Source organism: Leptodactylus fuscus, chromosome 8 (assembly GCF_031893055.1).
Source record: "Leptodactylus fuscus isolate aLepFus1 chromosome 8, aLepFus1.hap2, whole genome shotgun sequence".
Taxonomy (NCBI): domain Eukaryota; kingdom Metazoa; phylum Chordata; class Amphibia; order Anura; family Leptodactylidae; genus Leptodactylus; species Leptodactylus fuscus.
Genome location: NC_134272.1, coordinates 87,607,686 through 87,634,492, shown reverse-complemented (window position 1 = coordinate 87,634,492; position 26,807 = coordinate 87,607,686). Strand labels below are relative to the sequence as shown.

The 26,807-nt window shown below is 46.7% G+C and overlaps 1 protein-coding gene across 1 annotated transcript; it reads right to left on the bottom strand.

Annotated features, from left to right (window-relative positions):
- Positions 1-6,385: 6,385 nt before the first annotated feature.
- Positions 6,386-26,429, bottom strand: LOC142216650 (serine/threonine-protein kinase 11-interacting protein-like). Its single transcript, XM_075284639.1, has 25 exons — positions 26,132-26,429; positions 24,597-24,678; positions 23,561-23,760; positions 23,301-23,375; positions 23,023-23,118; positions 22,149-22,256; positions 20,464-20,535; positions 20,227-20,356; positions 20,034-20,137; positions 19,346-19,432; positions 19,228-19,269; positions 18,478-18,609; positions 18,221-18,290; positions 17,119-17,496; positions 16,276-16,472; positions 14,982-15,092; positions 13,920-14,094; positions 12,472-12,807; positions 11,968-12,083; positions 11,782-11,879; positions 11,484-11,662; positions 11,067-11,151; positions 10,015-10,088; positions 9,105-9,400; positions 6,386-6,665 (listed from the first exon to the last, which is right to left on the bottom strand). Exons 2-25 carry the CDS (start codon positions 24,655-24,657, stop codon positions 6,504-6,506), a joined length of 3,384 nt encoding a protein of 1,127 aa, XP_075140740.1. The 5' UTR covers positions 24,658-24,678; positions 26,132-26,429; the 3' UTR covers positions 6,386-6,503.
- Positions 26,430-26,807: the final 378 nt, after the last annotated feature.

Sequence of the window (26,807 nt, the reverse complement as noted above, 5' to 3'; positions counted from 1 at the left end):
ATCTGACTATCCTCCAAGTCTTCATCCTGTGTACCCGATTCTGCCTCATCTCTATTACTTGACCCTTAACTCTTTGACTTTGCTCATGATTAACATTTGGTACATCATACCCGATCCTGCCTGAACTTCCATACCAACCTGGTCCAGAACCTCCATTCTCTATTTCTTACTCTTCCCGATACATTTCTAGACTTTCCTTGATGTTGTTGCCAAAATCAAACATATTTGCTGTATGTACCGAATGGGACAGATTTATTATTCCTTGTATGACACTTTCCTGGCTTACAAGGTGTTAAAGGTGCAAATTTTTCACACAAATCATATTTTTGCTAAAAATTGCAATTTTTTTTTTTTTTTGCGTGCCCTTGCGTCTTCCCAAAAATAGGGTGTGGCGAGTATGTGCAAAGGCGGGTCCCTTGGTCCTACTAAATGCAGGAAATCTAAGATTTCCCTCCAGTTGCACAGCCCGGCGGAGGATGGTCTCACCTCCTAATAAAGGAGTCGGACCCCTGCCAGCAATGGGGTTAGGAAGACTGGCGTCATCTGGCAAATCTCCCCCATTGTGACTGGTTCCGCACCAAGTAGACATTGTCCAGGGTCTCAGTTACCATTCCACCAAGGGGCACCTAAGTGCATGTGTTGTACAACATCCGTAATCTACTGATAACGTCTATCTGGTTGACCTTACCGTGTCCAATCCCCGCACGTTACACCTTCTCCTCCTCTAGATCCAGTGAAAGAAGTCTCATACCTATACAGGCTGAGAATCTTTCTAAGTTCCCGCCATTAATTGTACACCAAGCCCTGCCCTTTCTGCATCGTTGGCTCATAAGGACTTCATTGTCTTCTGCTCCACGAAAACTTCTACCACATGTTCCAATTAAGCAGAAATTTTCCTATCATCCTCCGCCAAAAGCTTCGTAATGCTCTTACTTCAGAGAGTCCAGACCCAGGAAGGTGCAGGATGTGCAGACAATGGTCGCTGTGTTCAGGACCGCCTTTAGTGTTATGTTAACATGTTGTCACAAGAGAAACGCGTAATGGCGATTTGTTTTTATTTGTTGATATATCTTTTCCTGAAGGAAAGAACCGGGTGTTGTGCAGCTTGTTTCACACAATACGGTATATACAGCGGTGTTGCTATGGGGGGGGGGGGGGGTGCAGAGATGGCAGCTGTACCTGGACCTATGGGCCGGAGAGGCCTATAGGCCGCATAAGAAGACACCAGGATTATAAATGGCACACAGAGGAGGAGGCCTTGATAAGACATGACCGGCACAGAATGCAAATGCAATGTAAAATGGCGGCCTAGTGAATATGGGAGCATTCTGCAAGGTCAGGAAATTTTACCAACTCTTCTGAGACTTCAGGAAGTCACCCGTTTTTTCAAGAGCCTCCAGGACAATTGGCAAATACTCTAGTGCACCCGTCCATCCCTGGTGCACACAAAATAAGTCAACTGATCTCCGCCATTAAAGGGGTTGTGCCGTTATGGATAGAGATGAGCGAGTACTATTTGAATAGCACACTCCCATAGCAATGAATGGACGCGGCCAAACTGCAAGGGGTTAAGCAGCCGGACGCCGGTACAGGTTGTGTGCTGGCTATGTTGATTCTTTGCTATGGGAGATAGGTATTCGAAACGGTAGTTTCAAATAGTACTCGCTCATCTCTAGTTATGGACACTTTTACCCTATCCAGACCACAGGGAATCAGTGTCTGATCGCTGGAGGCCCAATTTCTGGATCCACCAGTCATCAGGAGGACGGGGCCCCTAAGACCTCCTTGTCAATGGCACGCTAATGTGCTTGCATGACTGGCACTCCATACACTTCTATGTGGTTGCCCGGACTGGCTCCGGCCCCTAGAAGTAAATGGAGCGCTGCTCACGCAAGCCCCCAGCAGTCGGACACTTATTCCCTGTCCCTTGGATAGGGGATGTGTACATAATGGCGCAACCTTATAAGGAAGATATGTGAATGGCTCCTTGGTTTCCAGTGGCTTTGGAATTACTCCAAAAATGTTCTCTCTCATTTACTTTTCAACCAACTGACTGTCCACAACTACTTCTACCGCTACCGAGTTTACATCAATGGGTGGTCCATTCCTCCTTACCGCCACATCTATACCACAATGTACATATCTACTGCTTTGTTATGCCGTGCCTTATGGAAGGCGCAATCATCATGTCCTGGTGTAAAAACCGTGCACGTATGTTATTACATCATATAAAACACATGACGTAGAAGACCCAAATACGTATCCCATGACCTATATGGTCCTACAATATATGGTTTGTTGGCCTGAAGCAGCCACATGTGACACCAGGAGAAGGGATCAGTTTTTGAAAAGCAGAAATATCAGCTAAAATACCTTTGGTGCCACCAAAACTCGCTCCGGTAGACAGGGTCAAGAAATGTTAAGCTTCCTGACCCTTTTAGTAAGATTAGCCCTGGTTCTCGGTATCCAGCCCCCCAGGAAGTGCGGCTTTAACACCGATTAAGTGGCCAGTTATCTTCTCCAGCATGTTTCCTATTTCTCATCATGTTGTAACTCAAAACCCCAACCATTGCTGAGGTTTGTTTTTTTTCTCTGCCGCCCTTTGACCTCGTAATAGTCACCCATCACCAGCAACTAAAGACGCTTAGTAAAAGCCACCGAGACTGGTCCTTGAAGCAGAACAGGAGGGGGTATAATATGACGGGATGGAAGATTTAATGAAAAAAACTTCAGTCGGGGAAACTTTCCTAAAACAATCATTCTATTTATATGTGAAATGTAAAAAAATTCCACCTCCAATGTGTGACGGGACGGCCTGGAACATGCAGAAGATGGCGGCCATGTCCTTTCTAACTGTAGATAACATGCGTGTATAAATATGGCCCTATACATGTCAGGAGATATATAAAAACAAAGGCTCATTTTGCACAATGTAGGCACATTTCATATAATACCCAAATACCCTTACAAACTAACTTACAGGTTACAAAGTTCTATGGCCTGACATAACCGGGTCAACAACTGGATCTGGGGGTACATGGCAACTGGGAGAAGGCATACAATTGGGCACAAAGGGCAACGGGGGATCTAATTGGAGATTCAGCTACATAGAAATTGGGAAAATTGGGACTACAAGTGGAGTACAAAAAGGCATTGAGACAAGGGCTTCATTTGAGGCACATGGCAACTAGGGCTACAATTGTGGCTAGGACTACAACTTAGACTTGGGTCTCGACTAGAGCTTGATCTACACTGCAAGTGGGACTGAGCTGACATGGTTCCATAACTGGAGCTTGATCTGGCAACTCAAACAACCATGGCTACAGGGCAACATGGCAACTGGAGGGCTACCACTGGGGCTTGGGCTACAAGTAGAGCTTAGTCTACATGCAAGTCAAGCAGCTGATGTTGGTTCTATAACTGGAGCTAAGTACCTGGAAACTAATGGTACTACTTGGGCTTGGTCTACATGGAATGACAGGCAACTAGGGTTGCTGTTACCACTGAAGCGGAGGTACTCTGTAACTAGAGCAATGGGGCTGGGGCTACTACTAGGCTCGGGCCTAGGATACAACTTGGGCTGCCTACAGATGAATTTGGGGTTAAATTGCAGTTGGTGCTGGAGCTACAACCATGCTCGGGTTATCTGGCAACTAGGGGAAAAAAAAAAAAAAAAAAGTTTGCTTAATATCTTTGAAAAATTTAATATAAAATTGCAACTTTTTTTTTCTTTAATTTGACAAAGTAAAGAAAAAAAAAATGTTAGTTTCCCTTGAGAAGGGGTCAGAGGTTGAGAATGTGCCTCAGGTGATCTCTGCCCAAAATGTGGTGGCTATAGCAGTAATGGCCGTCCATCCCCAGACCTGACAAGGACCATTAGCAGCTGCAGCTCTGGGAATAATCCGGTTATTTTTAACAAGAAACTTGAGCTTTGTTTTTCATGTTGGAGTCGCCGGCAGAAACCAAACAAAACGGACAGCGCTTATCTCGAAGAAATAAAACACATGTTGGCCGCCCTGAGACGATGAAGAAACGCATCAGCCGGGAGAATGCGAGGAAATGCTGAAAAAGGTAAAATGTTTTTTTTGTTTTTTTTTTTTTTGTTTTTTTTTTTAGAAAGCTGGCCGTGAATTCAGCATTCTGTTGGCTTTCCCATTGTGTGCCCCGATGCAAGAGATATCTGTGCAATTACAGATGTCTCTTCACTGTCAGAAGGGCGTTCCTGACAGTCTAGCTGGGCTTTGAGGAACGCCTGTCCTGACAGTACTCGTCCATAGTGCGGTCAGAGGAGGCGCTCCTTACCGCCCAGCGATGAAGAAATGTTTTTGACTTTTAAGTTTCAAGATCTCTGCTTGTTGTCAGGGAGTTGTCAGATTCAGAGCATCTCAGAAGGGAATGCAGGACAGCTCAGGTTCTCCATAGACGAGGGCGCTCTAGACATAACTGCTGTAACCTTTGGTTCAGTGATAAGGATGCTCAACCCCCCCCCCCCCTCCCATCTTTCTCAGTAGTGGTACCAGAGGTTGGACCCACACTTATCAGAAAGCCATGTGATATCCTAGCAATAGTATGAGTTGGGATTAGCCCTTTAAGAAGGAAAAAAAAAAAAAAAAAAAAACCAACACATTTATATATTATAAAATTCACAGAAATGACCAATATACCATTTCTTATATCTGCTGCAACAGCGGCAAACTATGAATGACCCCCCCCCCCCATAATCTATGCCCTACAATTAATATATATTTATTGAATTTCTTAAACTATCCCTCCAAATCTGACTATAACGGAGGATAACTGGTTAAAACACTCAGTAAGCTGGCTCTTTTAGACCAGCACGGCCTGCCAGGTCTCCGGATATGGACAATATCCCCCAGCAGGCACACGCCAGGGAAACGCTTGTCCTTTTATTAGTCTCCTGTTTCAGGCAAAGCCGGATCCTCTAGTTAAAAGGAAATACAGCAATCATAATGAAACGCAAACAATCAAAAATCCTGGCAGTAAAAGCAACAGCGCCTGAAGTGGTCAAATAGAGAACAGCAACAAAGCAAATCTTGTGTCTGGGAGGGGGGGGGGGGGTGTGTGTCAGAAGTAGGAATCCCTACAGGCCCTGGATCCTGAGGGGGCCTGAAGGCATCTCTACGACACCTGTATTATACCTGGCACACGGTAAGTAGAAGCCTCATTACATATTTTGCTTTAGGGTCTGGGAGCTTCCCTCTGGCTCCTATAGTCTGGTTCGGCAGCAGGTAAGAACAGCATAGAAGCCCCTCATAGGCTGCAGCTTCGCTTATTATGGATGGTGGCCATATTTTATTTGCATGCACTAGACTTAAATTCTTTTTTGTGTGTCCTATCTGTAATGTAAGACTCTCCTACTAAAAACATATTCCACTGCTCATCCTGAACTTCCTGGTCCATGAATGAATTTACACAGGCAGCTTAGCCGCAGATTAAGGGCTTATTCACCTGTTGTAACAAGGGACAGCACAAGGCATTTATGTAAAAAGATGCCTCCGAATTGTTATTTTACAGGGAATACCAGCATCTCTCATCTATAAAAGTTAGTTTGTGTCTGTTCTTTATGCACAACCAAACGACTGGACCGATCACCACCAAATTTGTCACACGGGTACATCAGGTGTCCGGGAAGGTTTTAGACTGGGTCTCAACTCTCTAGGACACCCCATTCCTGCGATATAGTATTTCCCAAAAATGACCTGCATTAGCCAATAGGAGCCTGCAAGTCTTTCACTCATACTCCAACTGCCATACACACGGTCACATGTCCCTTATCAGCCAATAGAAGCTCGCAGGCACTTAGTCTCCAGGTACACACAGATTTACTCCAGGTTTCCATAAGAACCGATCGCAGGTTCTTCATTGATATCTAAAATGAGATATACATGATTCTTATGGACCAATGAAACTTGCAGGTTGTTCAGTCTTCACATACACGCAGTTTTACACCATGTTTGCATACCAACCAACCTATTCTTATGGAGCTACTACACAAAAAAATTTGTATATACCCATGTGAAGCTGGGTCCATCTGCTAGTTCACTATAAAGACATATCAGGAGAGGTGCGGGTTCTTCTTTTAGTTCAATGTGAGCTGTATAAATATGTAGGGAGCTCCCCCTAGTGGTGGCTGCAGACAACTAGATTTGTCTTATTTTACACTACAGCAGTGTAATGGGAATTTTTGCATTGGTAAACAAGATCTTACCCCTATAAAGACATAGTAGCGGCTTCCTCAGACACAACAAACTCTGCTCTACACAAGAAGCTTTAAAAACAGGGTAGAAACTTTATTACAGAATTAGTTAAAACAAGAAAATGTAAAAAAAAAAAAAAATTGCAAATAATAAAAAAAAATAGTGCATTATCTTGCTTGAGGTCGTGGTTGAGTCTTCTGCAGGATCCAGGATTACCAGCCTGTCACCGCATGTTCCATCTACACAACACAATCCCGCTGTGCCGCAGTCACTCACACAGAGTCATTAACTGTCAAAGGGCTCGTAGGACTCCATTGTTTCATGAGTCGTCAGTTGCAGATTTATCTGGAAAATGGCTTCCCATGGGTCCCGAAACCACTCGACTATCTCTTCTGGCAAAGATGGGTCTTCTGTCCACAGAAGCCAAGCAGTCTGCTTTGCTACCCTCTGTTGAGGGGAGGGGGAAGAAGTTGGGAGATTAAAAAAAATAAAAAATGAATCCCTGATATATCCATTGTAGTCTCAGGCCTTACTATAACTCCTAGGCAGCAGGCCCGCTGCCTTGGGGTCAGGTTTGACGCAGACCTTTCCTTCACCCCTCATATTGAATCACTCGCACGTTCATGTCACCTCCACCTCAAAAACATCTCCAGAATACGCCCCTTCCTTACCAGAGATACACTAAAGACACTTATTGTCTCTGATTCATTCTCGCCTTGACTACTGCAACTCCTTACTAATCGGTCTTCCCCTCACTAAACTCTCCCCTCTACAATCTATTCTGAATGCAGCGGCCAGGCTCATCTATCAGGCTAGACGCTACAGCGATGCCTCTGGTCTGTGCCAGTCACTACATTGGCTGCCTATTCATTATAGAATAAAATATAAAGTTATCCCCCTCCCCCACAAGGCTCTCCATAATGCCGCACCTCCCTACATTTCCTCCCTCATCTCTGTCTACCGCCCAACCCGTGCTCTCCGCTCACTCAATGACCTAACACTTACATCCTCTATTATCAGAACCTCCCGCGCTCGTATACAAGACTTCTCCCGAGCTGCACCACTTCTCTGGAATGCTCTACCCTGGACAATCAGATTAACTCCCAATTTCTACAGTTTCAAACGCAAACTAAAGACACATCTTATCAGACAGGCCTATCAATGTCTAACGTAAACCCTTCCGTACTATAATTAGAATCCCCAAAATCCCCGCTCCCACATTTCCCCACATGATATGATGTCATCTCAGGATAACTTTATAGGTCCAAGCTCCATCCACATGTTATAGGACAAGACTGGTGACGGCTCATAAAGTCTTATGTTTATGTAATGACAGTCACTTCTATTACAAAATTGACTGACCTCCGCATAAGCAATGCCGCCCCTGCTACCTCTTGTGTCACCCCTTCTACCTCATAGATTGTAAGCTCTTATGAGCAGGGCCCTCAGTCCCAGTGTGAAATGACTTTTCTTGTAATGCATGTCTGTATTTGATCCCTACTAATTGTACAGCGCTGCGGAATATGTTGGCGCTATATAAATAAAATGTATTATTAATCCACCCACTGGCAATAAGCCCCACCCCTATGACGACTGACTCAGACAGTCATAAATCACACTGAACATATCACAACACAGATCAAAACAATGAATAAATCTCTCCTCAGGTCCATAGGCCTGGAATATAACGGATGAGTGATGTCCATAAACACGACCCCTCGCCTCATCTGTATTTCTGCTGTGTTCGCACCGTGACAGGCACATTCAGGAATTCCACCCTACGAGGGGTCGGTCATCACTTGTCATAAATCTCCAGATCCCCAGTATTGACTGTTCCAGCTGCCGCAGCTCATGTTCCTTCATAACAAGGTCTGCCTGGATCATCATATTGAAGGCCTCGAGCTCATCACATCCGAGCAGTCACTACACAGTGGATGGAGCATTGTTGTTCTGGCTCTGTACACTGTACTACGTCCAGCAACAACTAATACCATAGTGATGACCTATACATCTAAATGTTGCATCTGTCCCTTTAAATTAATTCATTTTATATATTCCACCACCCAAAAGAGGTTACAAAGTCCTGCAGGCACCGTATAGCACTACTACAGTACACAACCACTGTATGGCACCACCACGGTATGCAGGCACTGTATGGCATTACGACAGTGTGCCAGTACTATATGGCACTACTATTCCAAAAACCCATTTTGGTTGTCAGCCCATGACTAAGCTTTCTAGAAGTCAGAGGACGACAGAATTAACACTGAACTAAGGCAACAATTGGGAGTCCTACAAGAAGCAGAACCCTATACACATGTAACGTGCGCCCGTCCTCATTCCCTATCTATCCTTAATGAGCCGGTAAGCTCAGTACGAGGAGGGAGGCGAATGGCTCCTCTATATGTAGTGTGCGCCCAGCTGTCAGTACAGAAGATATATCTATAAACAGCAATTATAGGGATCTGGAGGTGCACCTCAACTCATGGGAGTGGAACAAAGGTCGGCTGTCATCGAGGTGCATGCAGACTAGGCCGATAAATGGGGTCTACCACTTTAAAGGACATTTTTTGGACTGATATTGAATTGCTCATAAAAAAAATAAAATCAATAACTGATCCAGTTTTAAGGGGTTCCTGCTATGGACACTTCTAAGTATCTGACTGGTGGAGAGATTGGGCTGCTGGGACCCCCCACAATGAATGGGGTGTCAGATGAGCACAGCTGACCAATAGCTTGTCTGTCTCCAGCAGAGGGCTCAATGGACATGCAGACATTACATTCGTCGAGATCAACAGGACCCCAGCTTTCAATGTCAGTGGAGGTCCCTGTTTTCTACCCATCTCCCCTTCCCTCCCCCCACACCAGCAGTTTGGTGCCTCTTACCTCATGATATAGCCTGATGCGCAGATGGAGCGGGGCGCATTTGAATAAGTGCACCGAGTACATGACGAAGATCTCCCATTCTTCCTTTATGGTCACTTTCTTGGGCAACTCCTGTGTGTCACCAGGTAGCCACTGGTGGTCCTCTTCTAGAAGATACATGTGGGTCTTGGTGAGGAGAAGGGACACTGCGGTGGCCTCCGTGGCACCCTGAGCCAGTGCTGCATTAGATGGCTTGCCACGTAGCGGCTGATCAGCATTAGCACAGGGAACAGCGGCTGCGCCGGGAATAGAGCCCTCTGAAATTAAAAAAAATAAAATAAAATGCAGGATATTAGGGGGTTAACTACATGTGTGTATAACATGTATGACAGACAGGACAGGGTGCACTATGAGGTTCTGCAGCAGTATTGAGGGGTGCACTATGAGGTTCTGCAGCAGTATTGAGGGGTGCACTATGAGGTTCCGCAGCAGTATTGAGGGGTGCACTATGAGGTTCCGCAGCAGTATCTGAGGGGTGCACTATGAGGTTCCGCAGCAGTATCTGAGGGGTGCACTATGAGGTTCTGCAGCAGTACTGAGGGGTGCACTATGAGGTTCTGCAGCAGTATCTGAGGGGTGCACTATGAGGTTCCGCAGCAGCTGAGGTTTATATAATGAGGTGTATAATCTGGTACAGAGCAGCTGCCGTGTCAAGGACAATATTGTAACTTAGTATCTCAAGGTTCCTTATTTAATAAGGGCCACATGTCTGGAGCAAAACTAAACCCGAGGACAATGTGAGGCGCTGCGCGGGGCAGGAGGCCAAATGATTATGGGCCCAGAACACTCAGCGAGGGAGGACGAGATAACATTAATGAGCCAGAGACAAATCACACAGAAGGCGGCAGGACCTGGACTAAAAATGTCTTACCGGGCTTGTAGTGTGCCAGGACGTAGAGGAAGCCGGGTGCCTGATCCACTCCAAGGCTATCGTGCAGGAGATGCCTGAGACAGAGCAGAGAGATAAAGTAAGGCCGGGAGACAGGTGGTCAGGGGAAGAATAAGAAGACGTAAGAACAGAGATAGCTACAGATAGTATATGACATGGTTGTACATTGGCTGTTTTATCTATTAGTGCAATGAAAATAAAGAGATCTGACAGTGAGTCTAATAATGACAGTATTCACACTACATACTAGAGACCACAACTATACAGAAGAGACACCCTGAGCTCACCAACGGACAGAGAATACACACAGTGAAGGAAATAGTTATTTGATCCCTTGCTGATTATGTAAGTTTGCCCATTGACAAAGACGTGAACAGTTATTTTAAGGGTCTGTTAAAATTAACAGTGAAGATAAAATATCAAAAATAAAATCCAGAAAGTCACATTGTATAAATTTGCATTTTGCAAAGAGAAATAAGTATTTGACCCCTCTTGCAAACAAGACTTAATACTTGGTGGTAAAACCCTTGTTGGCGCGCACAGCAGTCAGCCAGTTTTTGTAGTTGGAGGTTTGCGCTCAGTCAGACATGTCGGGAGGAATTTTGGTCCGCTCTTCTTCGCAGATCATCTCTAAATCTGAGATGCCAAGGCAACTCAGATTTAGAGATTATCTGCAAAGAGGAGCAGACCAAAATTCCTCCCGACATGTCTGACTGAGCGCAAACCTCATCAAATACTTCTTTCTCTATGCAAATAAATTTATACAATGTGATTTTCTGGATTTTATTTTTGATATTCTGTTAATATTAACCTACCCTTAAAATTATAGGCTGCTCATGTCTGTCAGTGGGAAAACTTACAAAATCAGCGAAGGATCGATTATTTCCTTGACTGTATTGCCGATTTAGATCTATGATGAAGTTTCGCTCTAAACTGAATTTCCAGTTTGTAGATTTTCACTTTAGTTTGATGATATTCCGTCAATTACAATATATAATATAGGACTAACCTATAATAATATTCTGATGACTTACCAAAGACGATGATCCGGGGTAATCTCCTCCTTGGGGCGGTAGTTCAGATCTCTGAGATAACGTGACGGTAGAGTGATCATAGTATCTGAAAGTCAAGCACATTTATGATATGTGAGATATTTCTAAATCCATCAGATGAGACCCTGAGTCGCGATGTCCTGCAGCACAGAAGAGTATCGGCGTTCCCATATCTGATCATGCGGCACGATAACCTACTCGCCACATGGCTTAGCTTTAACTTGCCTTCAAAACACACGGCCATAAGGGCACAAAACAAAATTCCAGCTGCCTACATCTACCACTAGGGGGAGCTCATTGTATAGCAGATTATACAGCTCCTACAGAACTCCATTATGAGCTCCTCCTAGTGGTGGGTGCAGGGAGTATCCAGGTAACATTATGGACAGGACTGCTCACCTAGTATGTACCGGCTGAAGGTAGTGGTGCTCTTGCGGTTTCGGGTCAGTAGGGTGTAGGTGGCGTTGGAGGAGTCAAACCCCAGATATAGGCACTGCTCCTGGAGCCCCAGGTGAAGGTGAGTGAGCGAGGTGAGTGCATAGGAATCCCTTAACTGCAGCCACTCATTCGGGGAACCCCTGAAAGAAATCATGTCAGCTTTATGGTGCCCAAGAAAACAAGGTCCTGCACAACTGAACCCCTCAGAGTCCATAGGATGATGCTGGCGCCTGTCATGTAGGTGTGAACAGAGCTTTACCTGCTGTCTCCAGTGATTTCTAAGAAATAAATCTTCTGACTGGACACCACAACAAGATTCCAAACCTCCTCTGGATTCCCGAAACAGACAACAGGGACCTGGGGCAGAGAAGACAATGAATGAGTAAACCCTATTGCATGGTGGTTTTCAACATGGACAAGCTGGATAGTCACACCGTGGACTCGCCTTTATGGCACACTGAAATTCTTCTTGTTCTCCGTTCAGGATTTCCAAGTCCAGATAGAGCTTGAGACGGTGATTTATGACCCGGAAATCCAATATCTCATGTGTACCCAAGGAAGCTGAGAAGGGACACCAGGGGAGGTTAAAAGGGGTTTCTGAACTAAAAAAAATAGCGAACACCTATCCTGAAGATGGCTATCAATATCAGATTGGTATGGTCCAACACCCTCACAGATCTCTGCAGCTGCTGCTCGGAGCAGGAAGCAGACAGTGCTGTACTCCGAGCAGTGGTCAGGCTGGGTTACTGCAGAAAATCACTCACTAATGGAGCCTAAGCTGCAGTAACCTGGTCTGACCACTACAGAGAGAACGGCGCTGTCTGTTTCCTGCTCCATCAGCTGCGGACAAAATGTGATCAGTGGGGCGTCAGGTTGTCAATATTAGTCCTGATCTATAGAGTTAGATCTCAGAACTTGGGCATTAGAATATACTCCTTGTATCACTTACTTGGACTGATCTGCCAGCAGTACTCTTCCTCCACCGGTATATTGCTCTGACTTGGAGTAGGGGTTGTTGACCCGTAACCGAAGCTGCCTGTAAGGCCGCACGGGTTTACTTCTGGGGTAACTTTCCCACTGGTGTTGTTGCTGTCCCGGTCATCTTTAGCCTCCGTGCAGCTGCTCGATGATCCTGGGCCATCATCGTTTCTGCCACCCTTATAAATGGACGTTCCACCTACAGCACCTTCTAGTGACTCTTCAGAAGGTGCGCTAGCGCCTCCACTACACGCCACTGGAGCCAGGATAACATGGGAGCTCCCGCAGTGGGGGCAGACTGGGACATCTGCAGAACAGGCAAGGAAAATAGTCACCACTTATGTCTAAAGAGTCAGGGGGTACAGGCAGGGGAGTGGGCACCATGGAAGCCCCTCAGTTCAGTATCACAGAATGCCATCCTCAGCTGACCATCAGTGTAGTGGCGCCCCCTATCTAATAGCTTATAGGGCATCTGAAATTAATTTGCGATCCACTGCCCTTTTTTAGGATCTCATAAATTTATAGACCATTTCTTGAAGCAATATTTTCTTAGTGGGGGTTTTCCAGGGCTTAGGCTAGGTCATCATCAGGGGTCCAACACCGATCAGCTGGTATTGCAGATCAGTCCCAAACCATTTGAATAGGAATGAGCTGCTGATATACCATGTGACCAATGAACATGAAGTCATCAGCAACGGGTAGAGTCCACATCACTCATGAACGAAGCGACCTCTTTGTACAGCTGATCTGTGGGAGTCTCAGGTGTTGGACCCCCCTGTGATCACATATTGATGACCTAAGGCCATCAATATGCAAGTCCCTGAAAATCCACTTAAAGGGGGATGCCCCACGACAACCACTTATAGAATGAATGATAAGTGTCTGATTGCTTGGGGTGCAACCACTGGGACTCTCACAGATCATGGAACCAGGGTCCCGAGTCGCCCATTGAATGTAGCAGAGGTCACATGTGGGCACTACCACTCTCTTCACAGTCAATGGGACTGGTGGAGAGATCCTTTAACAGTGTGTGGAGTGTAATACACACATGACCTCCACTATGTTCAAATGGAGGACTGTTCATGATCGATGGGGGTCTCAGTGGTCGGACCACCAGCAATCAGACATGGATCAGGGAACACAATTGTGGGCAATATTGGAGATAAAATTAACAAAAGGGGAGGGGAGGGAGGTAAAGAAGTTATCAGTTTTCGTGTGCAAGTTCTAACCCCCAGTTATAATGCATTCCGGCACATGGGAGCGCGGCTGATTCACCAAGAGGCGGAGCTTCATCATAAATCAGCCATGTCCGGCGGGACCTTTATAAAGAGCGGCTTGTGCAACGCCAGTCCTAATAAATCTGACCCAATGTCTAGTCTATAACCACAAATAGGAAAATGGAGTAGATCGAACAGTCACCTGGGCAGCCGTCATCGGGTAGCTCATCTTCGGTCGGTCTCTCGCCGTCTCGGCCGCTGTTCAGTTGCTGGCTGAATTCAGATTTGCATTTTAGACATTTGAGTTTGAGCGGGCCATCGGTCTCCGTCACCTTCAGGTTCAGCTCCAGGACTGGACGCAGCACCTTTAGAAGGTTCTGAACCACAAGAACAGGATAAATGAGCTGAGAAGACCCCACATCTGTAATATCCCTGCTGCATTGCATTGTGGGAGATGTGACACTACACGAATGCTACAGTCTTACATATTACACCATGCACCTTTTACTTTGCCCCTTGTTAAGAGAAGAAAACACAGACATGTAGTTTGCAGGATTCTGTCATTCACTGCTATGTAAATCATAAGTTGCACATCTTAGGGGATGCACATATACAATACACAGGTGCGGACGGACAGATCCTCTGTGAGCCTGCGGCGTCAGACTTTGACAACAAACTTAAAAAAAGTTTAGAAAGGTCAAGAGTTAAAAATGTTTATCATGTGCGGAGGAACGTGTCAAGACTGGTCAGCGCGTGCCAAGAAGGATCTTCTGTAGGTGGAAGGTGCAGCATTGAACGTCAGCTCAGCGCCCTGGTAATGTGGGTGGACATGCCGCTGCCTGCAGAAACATCACACAGGGGACACAAAGCGCGAGCCTAGTGCAAAATAAAGGTCTCCAACATCTCTGGTTAGAACTGGATGGACCCAAAAATCCAGAGGAGACAGTCAGCAATACTGGAATTTATAGTGCACGTGCGAGATATTATTCGCGCTTTACATGACTATCTGCAGGAAGAGGTGTAGAAGGAGGGATCGCCTCTAAAGAAGGGGGTGGTGAGAAACAGCAGTGCTCGGGGAACAGGGATGAGGCTTCCAATGTTCCATGAAGATAATTTGCACATCAAGAAAACCGGGCTAATTAAAATAACAGCTGCGAGGATCAATGAATGAAAGGTATGCCTAGAAAAGACTATGTAATAAACCATATAGACAGTGACAGACTCCCTTTAAGAAACACAGACCAAGTGATGAGACCCCTCTTACCTCTACATTGATTGTGGGTGTATTGTCCACCACCACATAGGTCACAGACTGCTCCTCCGTAATTATGGAGTAAAAGCTCAGCGTCAGTAATGGCAGCACTTTTTCTATCCCCTGTATAAAGACAGATCATGGAATATCAGTCCATTGAACGCTCCATGTGAACGGAGTCATGGTGGCTGAACACCAGGCACGCTCACTACTACATTAACTTCTATGAGACTGTTCATTTCTCTGGGGTTGCTATTCCCAGACCATGCACACTAGCACTCCAGTCATATGGGGCTCCTGTTCTAATCACTTGGAGTCTTAAGGTAAGAAAACCCCTTTAAAATCCTGCCCTGTCCATACAAGAGACATCCATCATTCCATTTTGTATCGAGCTGTGCATCACATGATCAGAACAGATGAGGATTTTAAGAAGCCGCGGCCATCTTGTTTTCCCTCTTGCAGTAAGTATATACCTCTTTTATATATAAAAAGGCGTTTGTTCTTTGTGCGTGATGACACGACCGGACCGATACTCGCCAAATTTGGTGCACAGGTACATGAGGTGCCCGGGAAGGTTTTAGACTGTGTCTCCGCTCTCTTGGATGTATCATTCCTGAGATACAGTATTCCCAAAACCATGACCTGCATTAGCCGATACCAGCCTGCAAATCTTTCACTCATATTCCAACTGCCATAAACACGGTCACATGTCCCTTATCAGCCAATACAAGCTCGCAGGCACTTAGTCTCCACATGCACTCTGCTTTACTCCAGGTTTTCATATCTGTGCCATTTTTCAACACTACACTAATGGCAGAGCTGTATGTGCAGTGTATATGTAGAGATGGTGTAGAGCTGTGTACAGTGTCCATTATTGCAGTGATAATTGCTCTACTTTGGTTTTCAAGATATGGCAGAATATGTGTCACTTAGGTTTCCCAAATCCAGTCATTTTTCTTCACTGCTGTATGTCAGCTTTAAAGGGGCAGGGTGCTGTGATGACACTGATACACAAGGGCACATACACAGCTTTACTCCAGGTTTCCATAACAACCAATCACAGTTTCTCCACTCATATCAAAACAAATACACGATGCTTAAGCACCAACGGAAACGCAGATTTTTCAGTCTTGACATACACACAGCTTTACAGAAGGTTTCCATAGCACGCAAGCCATTTAGGCCCTGTATTAGGCAATAGCAGTTCACGGGTCCTTAAATATTCAGTCATATGATGTTTATAAGCCAATTAACAGTCACATTTCATTTACTTTTTCCCCCCCCCCCACCCCCACACACTACTCACATCCACGGTCCACCGTATGGTTTCAGTCTGAATGTCGATCAGTCTCCGCAGATCTCTCCTGATCAACACCTGCCCACGCCTGAGCTCAATCTCCCGAAGATGTAGTTCTGTCACGTCGAGGAAAACCCATGGCCAGTATAGGTCACGTGGCTTACCGTCCACTAGAGGGCACACGGTCACCAGGCAAGAGATGGGGTCTGATGAAAAAAAAAAAAAATTTATATATATATATCTCACATGAAACTAGGCCAAGAGTCAGTAACCATACAGACATAATCTGATGCCCTGCCTTCATGGGAAGATATCCTCTCTTATTTCATAACAAGCTTGCATCCCCCATTCAATGGAAAGAGTCTAACTCCTCCCTTCCCCCATGGAAAGAGTCTAGCTCCTCCCTCCCCCCCCCCCCATGGAAAGAGTCTAGCTCCTCCCTCCCCCCCCCCCCATGGAAAGAGTCTAGCTCCTCCCTCCCCCCCCCCCATGGAAAGAGTCTAGCTCCTCCCTCCCCCCCCCCCCCATGGAAAGAGTCTAGCTCCTCCCTCCCCCCTATGGAAAGAGTCTAGCTCCTCCCTCCCCCCCCATGGAAAGAGTCTAGCTCCTCCCTCCCCCCCCATGGAAAGAGTCTAGCTCCTCCCTCCCCCCCCATGGAAAGAGTCTAGCTCCTCCCTTCCCCCATGGAAAGAGTCTAGCTCCTCCCTTCCCCCATGGAAAGAGTCTAGCTCCTCCCTCCCCCCCCCATGGAAAGAGTCTAGCTCCTCCCTTCCCCCATGGAAAGAGTCTAGCAGCAACCCCTCACTACAGAAAGTCTAGCAGCAATCCCTTCTGATGGACTGCATGTCTTACTGTCTATAACGTCGTCGTCCCTTTCATTGCTCCTGTCCCTCTGGTGCCATAGGTCATCCTCCAGAACACCCTCAATCTGTTCTATCAGTATATCAGAGGCTGTCAGTTCATCCTCCTCTGGGCTGTGCGCCTTGTCCGTGCCGGTGATCTCAGGGACATGGGACTGGTTGTCTGTTATGGTGGATGTTTGTAGAATTGGGGGAAGGTGCAAGTCCTTGGTGACAAGTGGGGAATGCTCGGTGGGGTCAGGATTGTTCTCTGTAAGGTTTCCAGCCAGCTCTTCCTCCAGGTGCGATCGGTACTTCAGCCAGTCCAAGCCATACTGATCCCGAAAACTAATTGTCCGCTCAATTTCCTTCTGGTGCTGCAGGACATTTTCTGAAAAAAAAGGAAACAGAACTTTAGTGATTGGCGGACACCAGCCATAGAAAATGAGGGGGAACGGTCCAAAGAAATTAGGACACAGCTGTGATCAGAGGCCACTGCATAATAAGTGGCTGAGGCTGCAACTTTGTCCTCCATGCTGTACACTGCAACATGTAGCAAACAACCTCTAGATGGAGAAAAGCTGGAGCCTTTGTTTCAGGTCCAACATTCTTTGTAAATTTATATTAAACTATATCATCTTATGGGGCATGGACTTACTGCAGGCCATGAGCGCCCCTCAGTGGTGCAGACTGGAATCTCATGTAACTGCTGCTCTAAAAGCTCCGATCCCTATTACACTATGAACCTCCGTGTCGATTGAAGAGACTTTCCTACAATGTTAACATAATGGAGAAGTGACCAGAGATTGACAAACCTCATAATTAGTGTCAATGAAGACTTGCGAGGTTCGGCACGAATCATAAGCACTATTCTACACTCTGAGGTCTGAAGACCACCTAGCCTCACCTCTCCTGGACATCCTCATGGCGTCCGGTGCCCCGGGTGCTGCAAGGATTCCCAGAATAGGGGCGTATACAGGGGGTCTCCAGTTATTATACACTGGGATCTGAGGAGACCCCAATGTACAATGGTGCTTACTGTAACAAACCGCGAGAGTTTTGGGTTTGGGTCAAGATTTGGAAATTTGGGTTGGATCCGGTTCTCTAGTACTGACCTGCCGGTTGTCTGCGCGGTTCATAGTCGCTGTCGCTTGGCTCGGAGATGCTCGCTCTGCGCACTTTAACCTGAGAAAGCAAAATAAGAAAAAATAAAAATTTGAGATGGCAGAATCACTTTACCTTTAACCCTTCACCTGCCGGGTGGTTTTACTATAATTTATAAGCAGACGCCCAGCACACTGTGTAACCGCCCCCTGCACCTTACAGTCATGGGCGCCTTCATGCAATCACAGCAGAACATTTGTTCCCTCACCTTTTTCTTCTTGTGTCTTTTGGGAGCGCCGCTCTCGAAGCAGTTGTCGGTCATATCCCCAGTGCAGGAACTTTCGGTTGCAGAGTTACTTGGCCGAGGACGGATGACAGTCTCTCTGGACACGCATACACTCTGTCACGGGGACAAGACATTCATGTAATGGACTCCACATGCTTCAGTCTCAGCTAGTAACTGAAGTGAGGCACACAACCCATACAATTAGGTGGAGCCCCAGAGATCAGGGTTCCCACAGCATTGGGTTACGTTATGGTCTTTATATTTTTAATTGGACCACTATTTATTGGCTTATTCCAGCAGTGTCAACTATTGACTCGCTCATCCCCATTTCTGTTCAGGCGCACTACTTCAACTTGCAGGGGCACCGCACACTACGTCAGTGTCTGGTTATGTCCCGTTGTTGGTTAGTGCCTGCACATAATATGGCCAAAAATATTTGATGAAGGGGGGAGGGCACCCAGACATAATTTTGCTTAGGGCCCCCAAAATGCCCCTGAGCGTGTAGTACATTGAATCCACAGGAATACAGTGCCGATATGTAAGGTACAGCTAAATGGTAGCCTGCGGCCACTGCAATGACTTCCTACAACTAATATAAACAATCAGTTCTGTAGTGTAAAGCATGGGAGACAGCAGGGCCCTACTGAGAATGGATTTTAGATAGTCTATCTAGGTAGGAGTCATTGATCATGTGAAACCCTTTACATATATAATGACTAAGACAAAGCTTACCATGATCTCCAATCCACACAGCGGCTTGCTGTCCAGTACAACCTGACAACGTGAGACAGAGGTAGTGAGTAGACGTCCACCACCTTGTCCTGTACAGGACCCATGAGCTGCTACTTACCTTGCCCAAAGCTTTAGGGGACAGGTACTGAGCTACGTGCACTCGATATTCTTTATGGAAAGACAGAGGATTCCCCTCCAAGAAGAGCTGCAAATATAGGAGACATTCAGAATTTGGTGTGCCCCTTTAATAAAGATTTTTCAGTCTGCAGCTACCACTAGGGGGAGCTCACTGCATGTGCATTTATATCATCTATGTGCAGTGTGCTCCCTAGTGGTAGTTGCAGGCAATGAGAACTTTACTTTTCCCATTTCTTAGGCAATCAAATTACGTCTATCGGTCACATGGCCGTTCTGCAACAACAGCCCAAATAAAATGAATGGGGCTGAGCTGCAATACTAACCTAAGCACAGACAATATACAAAGTATGGTAAGCAGTGTAGAGGCCAAAGCACTAGTCCAAATGCTGCAGCCATGACTATTAAAAGGGGTTATCCAGGACCATATTAAACGCCACTTTCTCTTCTCATAGTAGTCACATCGTGCCCATTGGTGACACGACGATGCTGCAGCTCAGTACCATTCGAATGAATGGGGCTGAGCTGCAGTTTCAAGCACAGCCACTATACAGTGTGTGTGGTGCTTCACAAGTAGTGGAGAGGCCACAGCAAGCAATATCATAGCCCCAGATAACCCCTTTATCCTCCCCCGCTCTCAGTATGATGGTGACTCTCTATAGGGACATTACCTCTCTAAGTTCTTTCAGCTTAGACAATCGAGAAAGCTGTATGGGCTCCACCAGCAGATTGTAGGACAAGTCCAACTTCTGCAGACTGCGCAGATATTGCAGTCCTACAGAGATAAACCACAATCAAAAACCGCCGCCGCTATAAAACCGCGCAGTATTTGGGCTACACGCACACAAATACATACGGACTGACCGCTGATGCTGGACAGCTGGTTGTGTCTCAGGATGAGGGTTTGCAGATGTGTAGTGGACAAGACATTCAGCTCCGGGATGGACACCAGAAGGTTGTAGCCCAGGTTAAGATACTGGAGCTCTTCAAGACCCTAAAATAGCAAGACAAGTGCGGAGAAGTACGAGTAAGAAAGATCTATAGGATCCTGCCCGACCCCTGAGGGTACACAACACCATGTGACCAGGTCTAAGCTCCCACCTCCAGATAAGAGCCACAGTCATTGAGGAGATTATGGCTCAGGTCCAAGGTCCGCAGGTTGTTCAACAACTCCTGGAGGAAAGAAAGACGCATCAATAATGGGGTCATCAGACATGTTTTAGGCTCTGTTCACATCTCCATTCATGCCAGTGGCTGCATGTAAACCAGTCTGGGAGCCTTACAGATTGGGGCAGCCTGAGTTGGGAGCTCTTGTTTTTCTTGTACTCAATATAAATTACTAGAGACTGTCCAGATGGTCCCAGAACAAATACTCATACTAGTGTTCATTCCTGACTACTGGCTGTTAAGTCGCCCGCTTTATTACGATTTAAAGGTGTTGTCCAGTAAATTGGACAAACCCCAATGGCGGTCGGTCGAGAAGCTCTGTTATCTGCCGCCAGTGTCCACTCTGTCTTTCCTTGTCTTTGTGCCACATGCGATTGTTCAGACTTCTGTAAACAAGGACATGGCATGGGACCGAACAGACACCTGAGGCAGTCAATGGAGTACCAGGAACAGAAGAGTATGGATTTTTTTTTATGTTACACCTTCTCCAGTGACCCAGGAAGTACATTTACCACCTGTGAGAGACTGGAGTTATTGTTGAGGCCTACACCCAGTGAGAAGCCTGCCTGAGGATGGACCAGGGACTGCAGCAGCCCCTCTGAAGGATATATCAGACACATATTACACATACCAGATTATATACATGGAGGTTCGGTGGACTGTAATTCCCCCCTATTGGGGCTGCCCCCATATCACTCACTCCATGACACTTTATAACCCCTGTAAAGACACCTCCATGTTTGGCTGAACTGAAGGGTGAGGGGGCCTGGAGATCTGTGGACTCAGGCCTAGTTATCAGGCCGATGTGTGAAGAGTCTGCTGTTCTCTTATCTCAGAGGCCAAAGTGCTGTTATCGGAGAGATCTTCAGTAGTCTTACAGCTGACTGGGAGAAACAAAATAAATAACTCCAAGAAACTCACTGTGTACCAATCCCTACAAAGAGACTACACCATGGCCACCTACCTGGAGAGAATACCCCAACCTAAACACAGACAGACCCTGAGCCGGTACAGACTGAGCGCCCACAACCTAGAGATAGAGACGGGGGCGGCACAGGCAGACGTACAAGCCACGGGAGAAGAGACTGTGCCAGCACTGTGACCAGGGGGCCCTAGAAGACCAGACCCACTTCCTGCTACACTGCACCAAATACTCAGCTGTGAGGGCCGTCTACTACCAAAGACTCTCTGCCCACATCCCAGACGAGAAGAGGAAACTCTACATCCTACTGGGAGAAGAAGAGGCCACTGTGGAGATCGCTGCCCAATACGTGTCCAGCTGTCACCAAACAAGAGGAAGATGAGACTCATGGACTATTAAACCCACCACCCAAAAGACCCCACAGACTGTACCACCCCACATGGACTATTAATCCCCCCCCCCCATCTCATGTATACCCACCAACACCCCAAGAACGAGGAGACCCTAAAGACACTCAGACCCCCACGAACCCTGTACCTATCCCACAACTTTCTTTTTGCTTTGGCAACACCAAATGTTTTATTCTTTGGTAATGCTAATAAAGCTCATGTATCTTGTATCTCAGTCTGACAGTATATGGGAAAGCTGAGTGTGTGATCAGTCACAACCCCCATATATGCCCCCGGGCAGCGCTCACCAGGGACTTGTCCAAGCTTTTGATCATGTTGAAGCTGAAATCCAATGTGTGCAGCTCCGGCCAGGGTAAGGCCGATCTCAGATCCCCACCGCAAAGAGAGATCACCTCCTGCCGGGAGACGATAAATGTTATATACCTGTAGCCAGTATATATGGCAGGGAAGGGCGAGATATACACAACCAACCGTCTCTTTATAAGATCAAGCTTAGTAAAACTATAACGAAACCTTGTTCTGGAATTTCCTAATAGACTTTGTGTATCACTTCCTTGCCATTCTCTATATCTCTGCTTGCTGTCAGTGAATACAAAGAGAGCCTGCTTATAGCCAACACTAGGTTTACACTAGCACTGTGACTTCCATTGGGGACCCAAATGTCGAAGAACTGGCCCGCTATAACAGCGGTTACACAAAGACACCTGCGGACACCATTGACTATAATGGGGTCCATGGGGTGTCTGCCGTCTTGAAACTGAAAGCAGTGGAGAAAAAAAAATTCCTGCAAAGTCTGAGGTTTCTGCAACCACAACAGGGTAGACTGAGACTCTGGCTTTCTCTCATTCACTGACAGCAAGCAGATTAGTGGTTTTCTGGTGCACCCTCTGCTTCAGAAGGGACCCCCGTTTACATGTTTCCAGCAATGAGACCCCCATCATTTAGACATTAAATTAAATACATTTGTGAAGGTATCAAACTTCCATGTATATCCTGCATTACAGTTCATGAACCAGGAAGAGCAGGATGAGCAGTACTATAAGTCCAGACTATAGGAAAACGTTGCAAAGTATCTTGGAGTGGAGGAAAAAAGGAGAAGTGGAACACTGGAACACTAGAGTCACATACATATTAGATACAGTCTACAGCAACTCCTCTCACCTTCAAGCTGGAGACACTTCGTGACCAGATGAGAACCTCGAGCTGCGAATAGACATATCGCAGGCCACGCAGACACACTGGGGGGAGGCACTGCACCTGTGAGAGGGGAAACAGTCAGCAAGGAATAGCCATAGACTAAGCTATATACAGTATATAGCACTTCACTAGTCTAAACTACAGCTCATGACTCCACCATCAGGTGGACAGAGGTATAACACTATTATTTTCTTATTAGCCAGCGATAAGCGACATTGTCTTATATGTTAGATAATTCTCACCTCCAAAAACTTTAAAGACTTAAAGGCGAAAATATTCAGATCAATCTGTGCAGGACACTCAGAAGGATGAATCAGCTGCAAAAGTAAGCAAGATCAATCATACACACGGCCATTCTTGCAAACGTTTCTTCCCATTTCCTCAGGTTATATCCGGCATGACTCAGTTTTCCAGTTAACCACATGTTGTGTTATTAATATAAAGCAATAACCTAATTCATTCTTTGCGGGTCTGGTACCAAAAGTGATTTGTTTGAACGAACCTTTAGGGAAGGAGTTATCTGGAATACATCGAACAGGAACTGAGTGCGCAGGATGGGGACAGTGTCTACTGGATGAGCTGGAAGAGCCTGGAACCCAGTCCGTGGTCCACGAGGAAACAGCTGCTCAAACAGGCGGAGGAAGACTTGTAGACACCGGGAGGTGAGAATCAGGATACGGCTACCGTCCAGCACAGTGTCCACTGGAAGAAGGAATACCGGCCAATGCAAAGGAGCAAAGTGTATATTCTAACAGCGCAACCCTACCTGGAGACTCCGAGAACCAGAAACACCCCAACGCCGAGAGTCCTCCGCCCAGAGACCCCAGCCTTAAGACTCAGAGAAACCACACCACCCCCAACTCCGAGAGTCCACTTGGCAGGAGACCCCTAGATGAAGGATCTGAGAAACTGACACCTCCCTGACTTTGAGAGACCCAGCTGTACAGAGACCACCACAGCCACCCTGTCTGGAGACTCAATGAACCAGCACCAATCTGACTCCCAGATCCCAGACACCACCAAAGCGATCCTACCTGAGGACTCCGATCTCCACCACCATGAGCCCGATAACTGTAACCACCCTGTCTGAGCACCTGAAGCTACCCCGAGACTCCAGCACCACCCTGACTCCCAGAGTTCACATTGCCCAGGCACCCCCACAGCCACCCTGCCTGAAGACTACAAGCACCAGCATGTCCCCCGATTCCCAGAATACACCCTGCCTGAAGATTTTTGAGAAACAGCACCACTCATCTCCTAGAGTCCATCCCATAAAAACCCCCTCGGAGTCACCCTGCCTGAAGGCACTAAGAATCAGAAGCACCAAGACCCATAGAGGCCAGAACCTGAGCACCCAGAGTCACACCTCCTACAGGTCTGGCTCCAGTACTACACTTGCTGCGCACCTGGGCCCTACTTTAGATGAATCAAATACCCAACCCCACCCTGTAACAGACTAGGTCTCTCTACCATCGCCTGGGGACAGAAGGCCAAGGGACTGCTGAGAATGGACACCCACAAGTCTAGTAGAAACCTACCATGGTCCTGCAGAAGCTGAGCAAGGCTTTGGACCATGGACTCTGAAGCCTCAGTCATCATTTTCCTAGAGAATATGGTCACCTGACAAAAAAAAAACAAAAACGCTGCATCAACGTAATATAACGTGGCACCAAAACCCCTCACCCTACATATGAGCTTTATCCTCAGCGATGTGTAGCCTTGTGTTTCAAAGGGTTTATTGATGCTGGAGCTGGTTCCAACCCAGGGTCACATTATCAGAACCAGGCTCTGCCCAGGCGCTCATCTCCATCATTCCCTCCTAGTTACAGATGCTATAGGGGTTAGCGCCACTACAATCTGCCAGCACCCATAAACTACCTGGAGACAAGGGAGGAGGTGAAGCAACCCAGGGAATGGGCGTTGGTTCTGATCATGTGACCAGAACCTCCATTCCCAGCAGCACAGAAACCCCCCTGGTGCAATTACACTCCCTGGCAACCCCTTTCAATGCTTCATTATCTTAAAGATCTCGGCTGCCTGTCAGTCAATGGGTAAAGTTCATAAATATCAGAGTCTTCTCACACACAGTTTGCTACAGCCACACCCAGTCTAGGGCTATGTTTACACCTGTGATTGAGTCTATTGCAGTGTTTGCAAAATCAGGGGAGTAAAAAGAGCTGCAAAGGCAACTGGTTCAGTGTGAAAGAGCAAACACCCGATGGATCCCATTACAGTCAGTGGGGTCCATCGAGCACCATTGGTGGCACAAATGTGAACATAGACAGCAGCTTTCCTGATAGTTTGTGTAAGTCAGGAGACAAGGTTGCGCTCTCTCAGGCTTGGGTTACCCCAAACAAAGATCGGGCTCATCCTTGCATCTGATTTATAGAGAGGACTTGTCTCTACATTTTTTCCACTTATTTGGGGCAGAAATCCACCAAATCCAATTAGTCTAAGCAGGAAACCACTTTATTTTAAGCAGATTAGGTTTCTTTTCCAAGCAGACCCCACAAACAGAAAACCAACACAAGTGTGAACCTAGTGCCACATGTATCTGTCTAGACCGAATGCAATAATATCACTGCTTGCTGTCACTAAATGGGTAAAATTCCTAAACATCAGATTGTCCTCACAGCTGAGGGTTTGCTACAGCATCACCTTGTCTCATGACTTATACATTGCAACAAACTATCTCATAGGTCTCTGTCCAGACTGGATTCAATTGTAGCAGGGCTTATTGTTAGTGCATACAAATATCCTTCCTACACAGACAGCTGAGGGTTTGCTACAATGTATCCAATAGAGACAAACTTCTCAGCCCCAGGCACAGGATGTGTCAGTACAGGCTTGTTTGGGTGACTACTGCAAACCTGAACAAATCCTTCAATTAAGCAAATTATAAATTTACATATCCATAGCACATAATGCAGCAGCAGCCATAATTAGCAACAATAAAAATAACTGATGACTAAGGGAAGGATCTGATTGTGCAACTAGATCTGCATCACAAGCTATAGGAGCTGACAGCAGCACTTTCACCCCTATAGAGACCATAGCCCTGCCCTCAGCTCACCTACTCCAGAGCCTCAGGTTGTTCCAGCTCAGTCTCCGCTCACCTGCAGCTTCCCAGCTGCTTCTCTCCTAAACACCCCCCTTATATCTTCCTCTGTCCAGCACCTCTCAGCCACTCTCTACACTTCCGGTTTCTGTTCTTGCCTATAGAGGTGAAGCCAGGCACTAGTACACCCGCCTCCCAGACATCATAGAGAACAGGAGTGGAGGGGAGGAGCGTCCCTTATCTCATCCTGTCCCGTGACATGTACCATAGAGTCGGCTGAGTGACGCTGGACACAATACACTGGCCTCCAGACATCATAGAGAACAGGAGTGGAGGGGAGGAGCGTCCCTTATCTCATCCTGTCCCGTGACATGTACCATAGAGTCGGCTGAGTGACGCTGGACACAATACACTGGCCTCCAGACATCATAGAGAACAGGAGTGGAGGGGAGGAGCGTCTCTTATCTCATCCTGTCCCGTGACATGTACCATAGAGTCGGCTGATTGACGCTGGACACAATACACTGGCCTCCAGACATCATAGAGAACAGGAGTGGAGGGGAGGAGCGTCTCTTATCTCATCCTGTCCCGTGACATGTACCATAGAGTCGGCTGATTGACGCTGGACACAATACACTGGCCTCCAGACATCATAGAGAGGAGGAGGAGCGTCTAAACCTCACAACCTGTC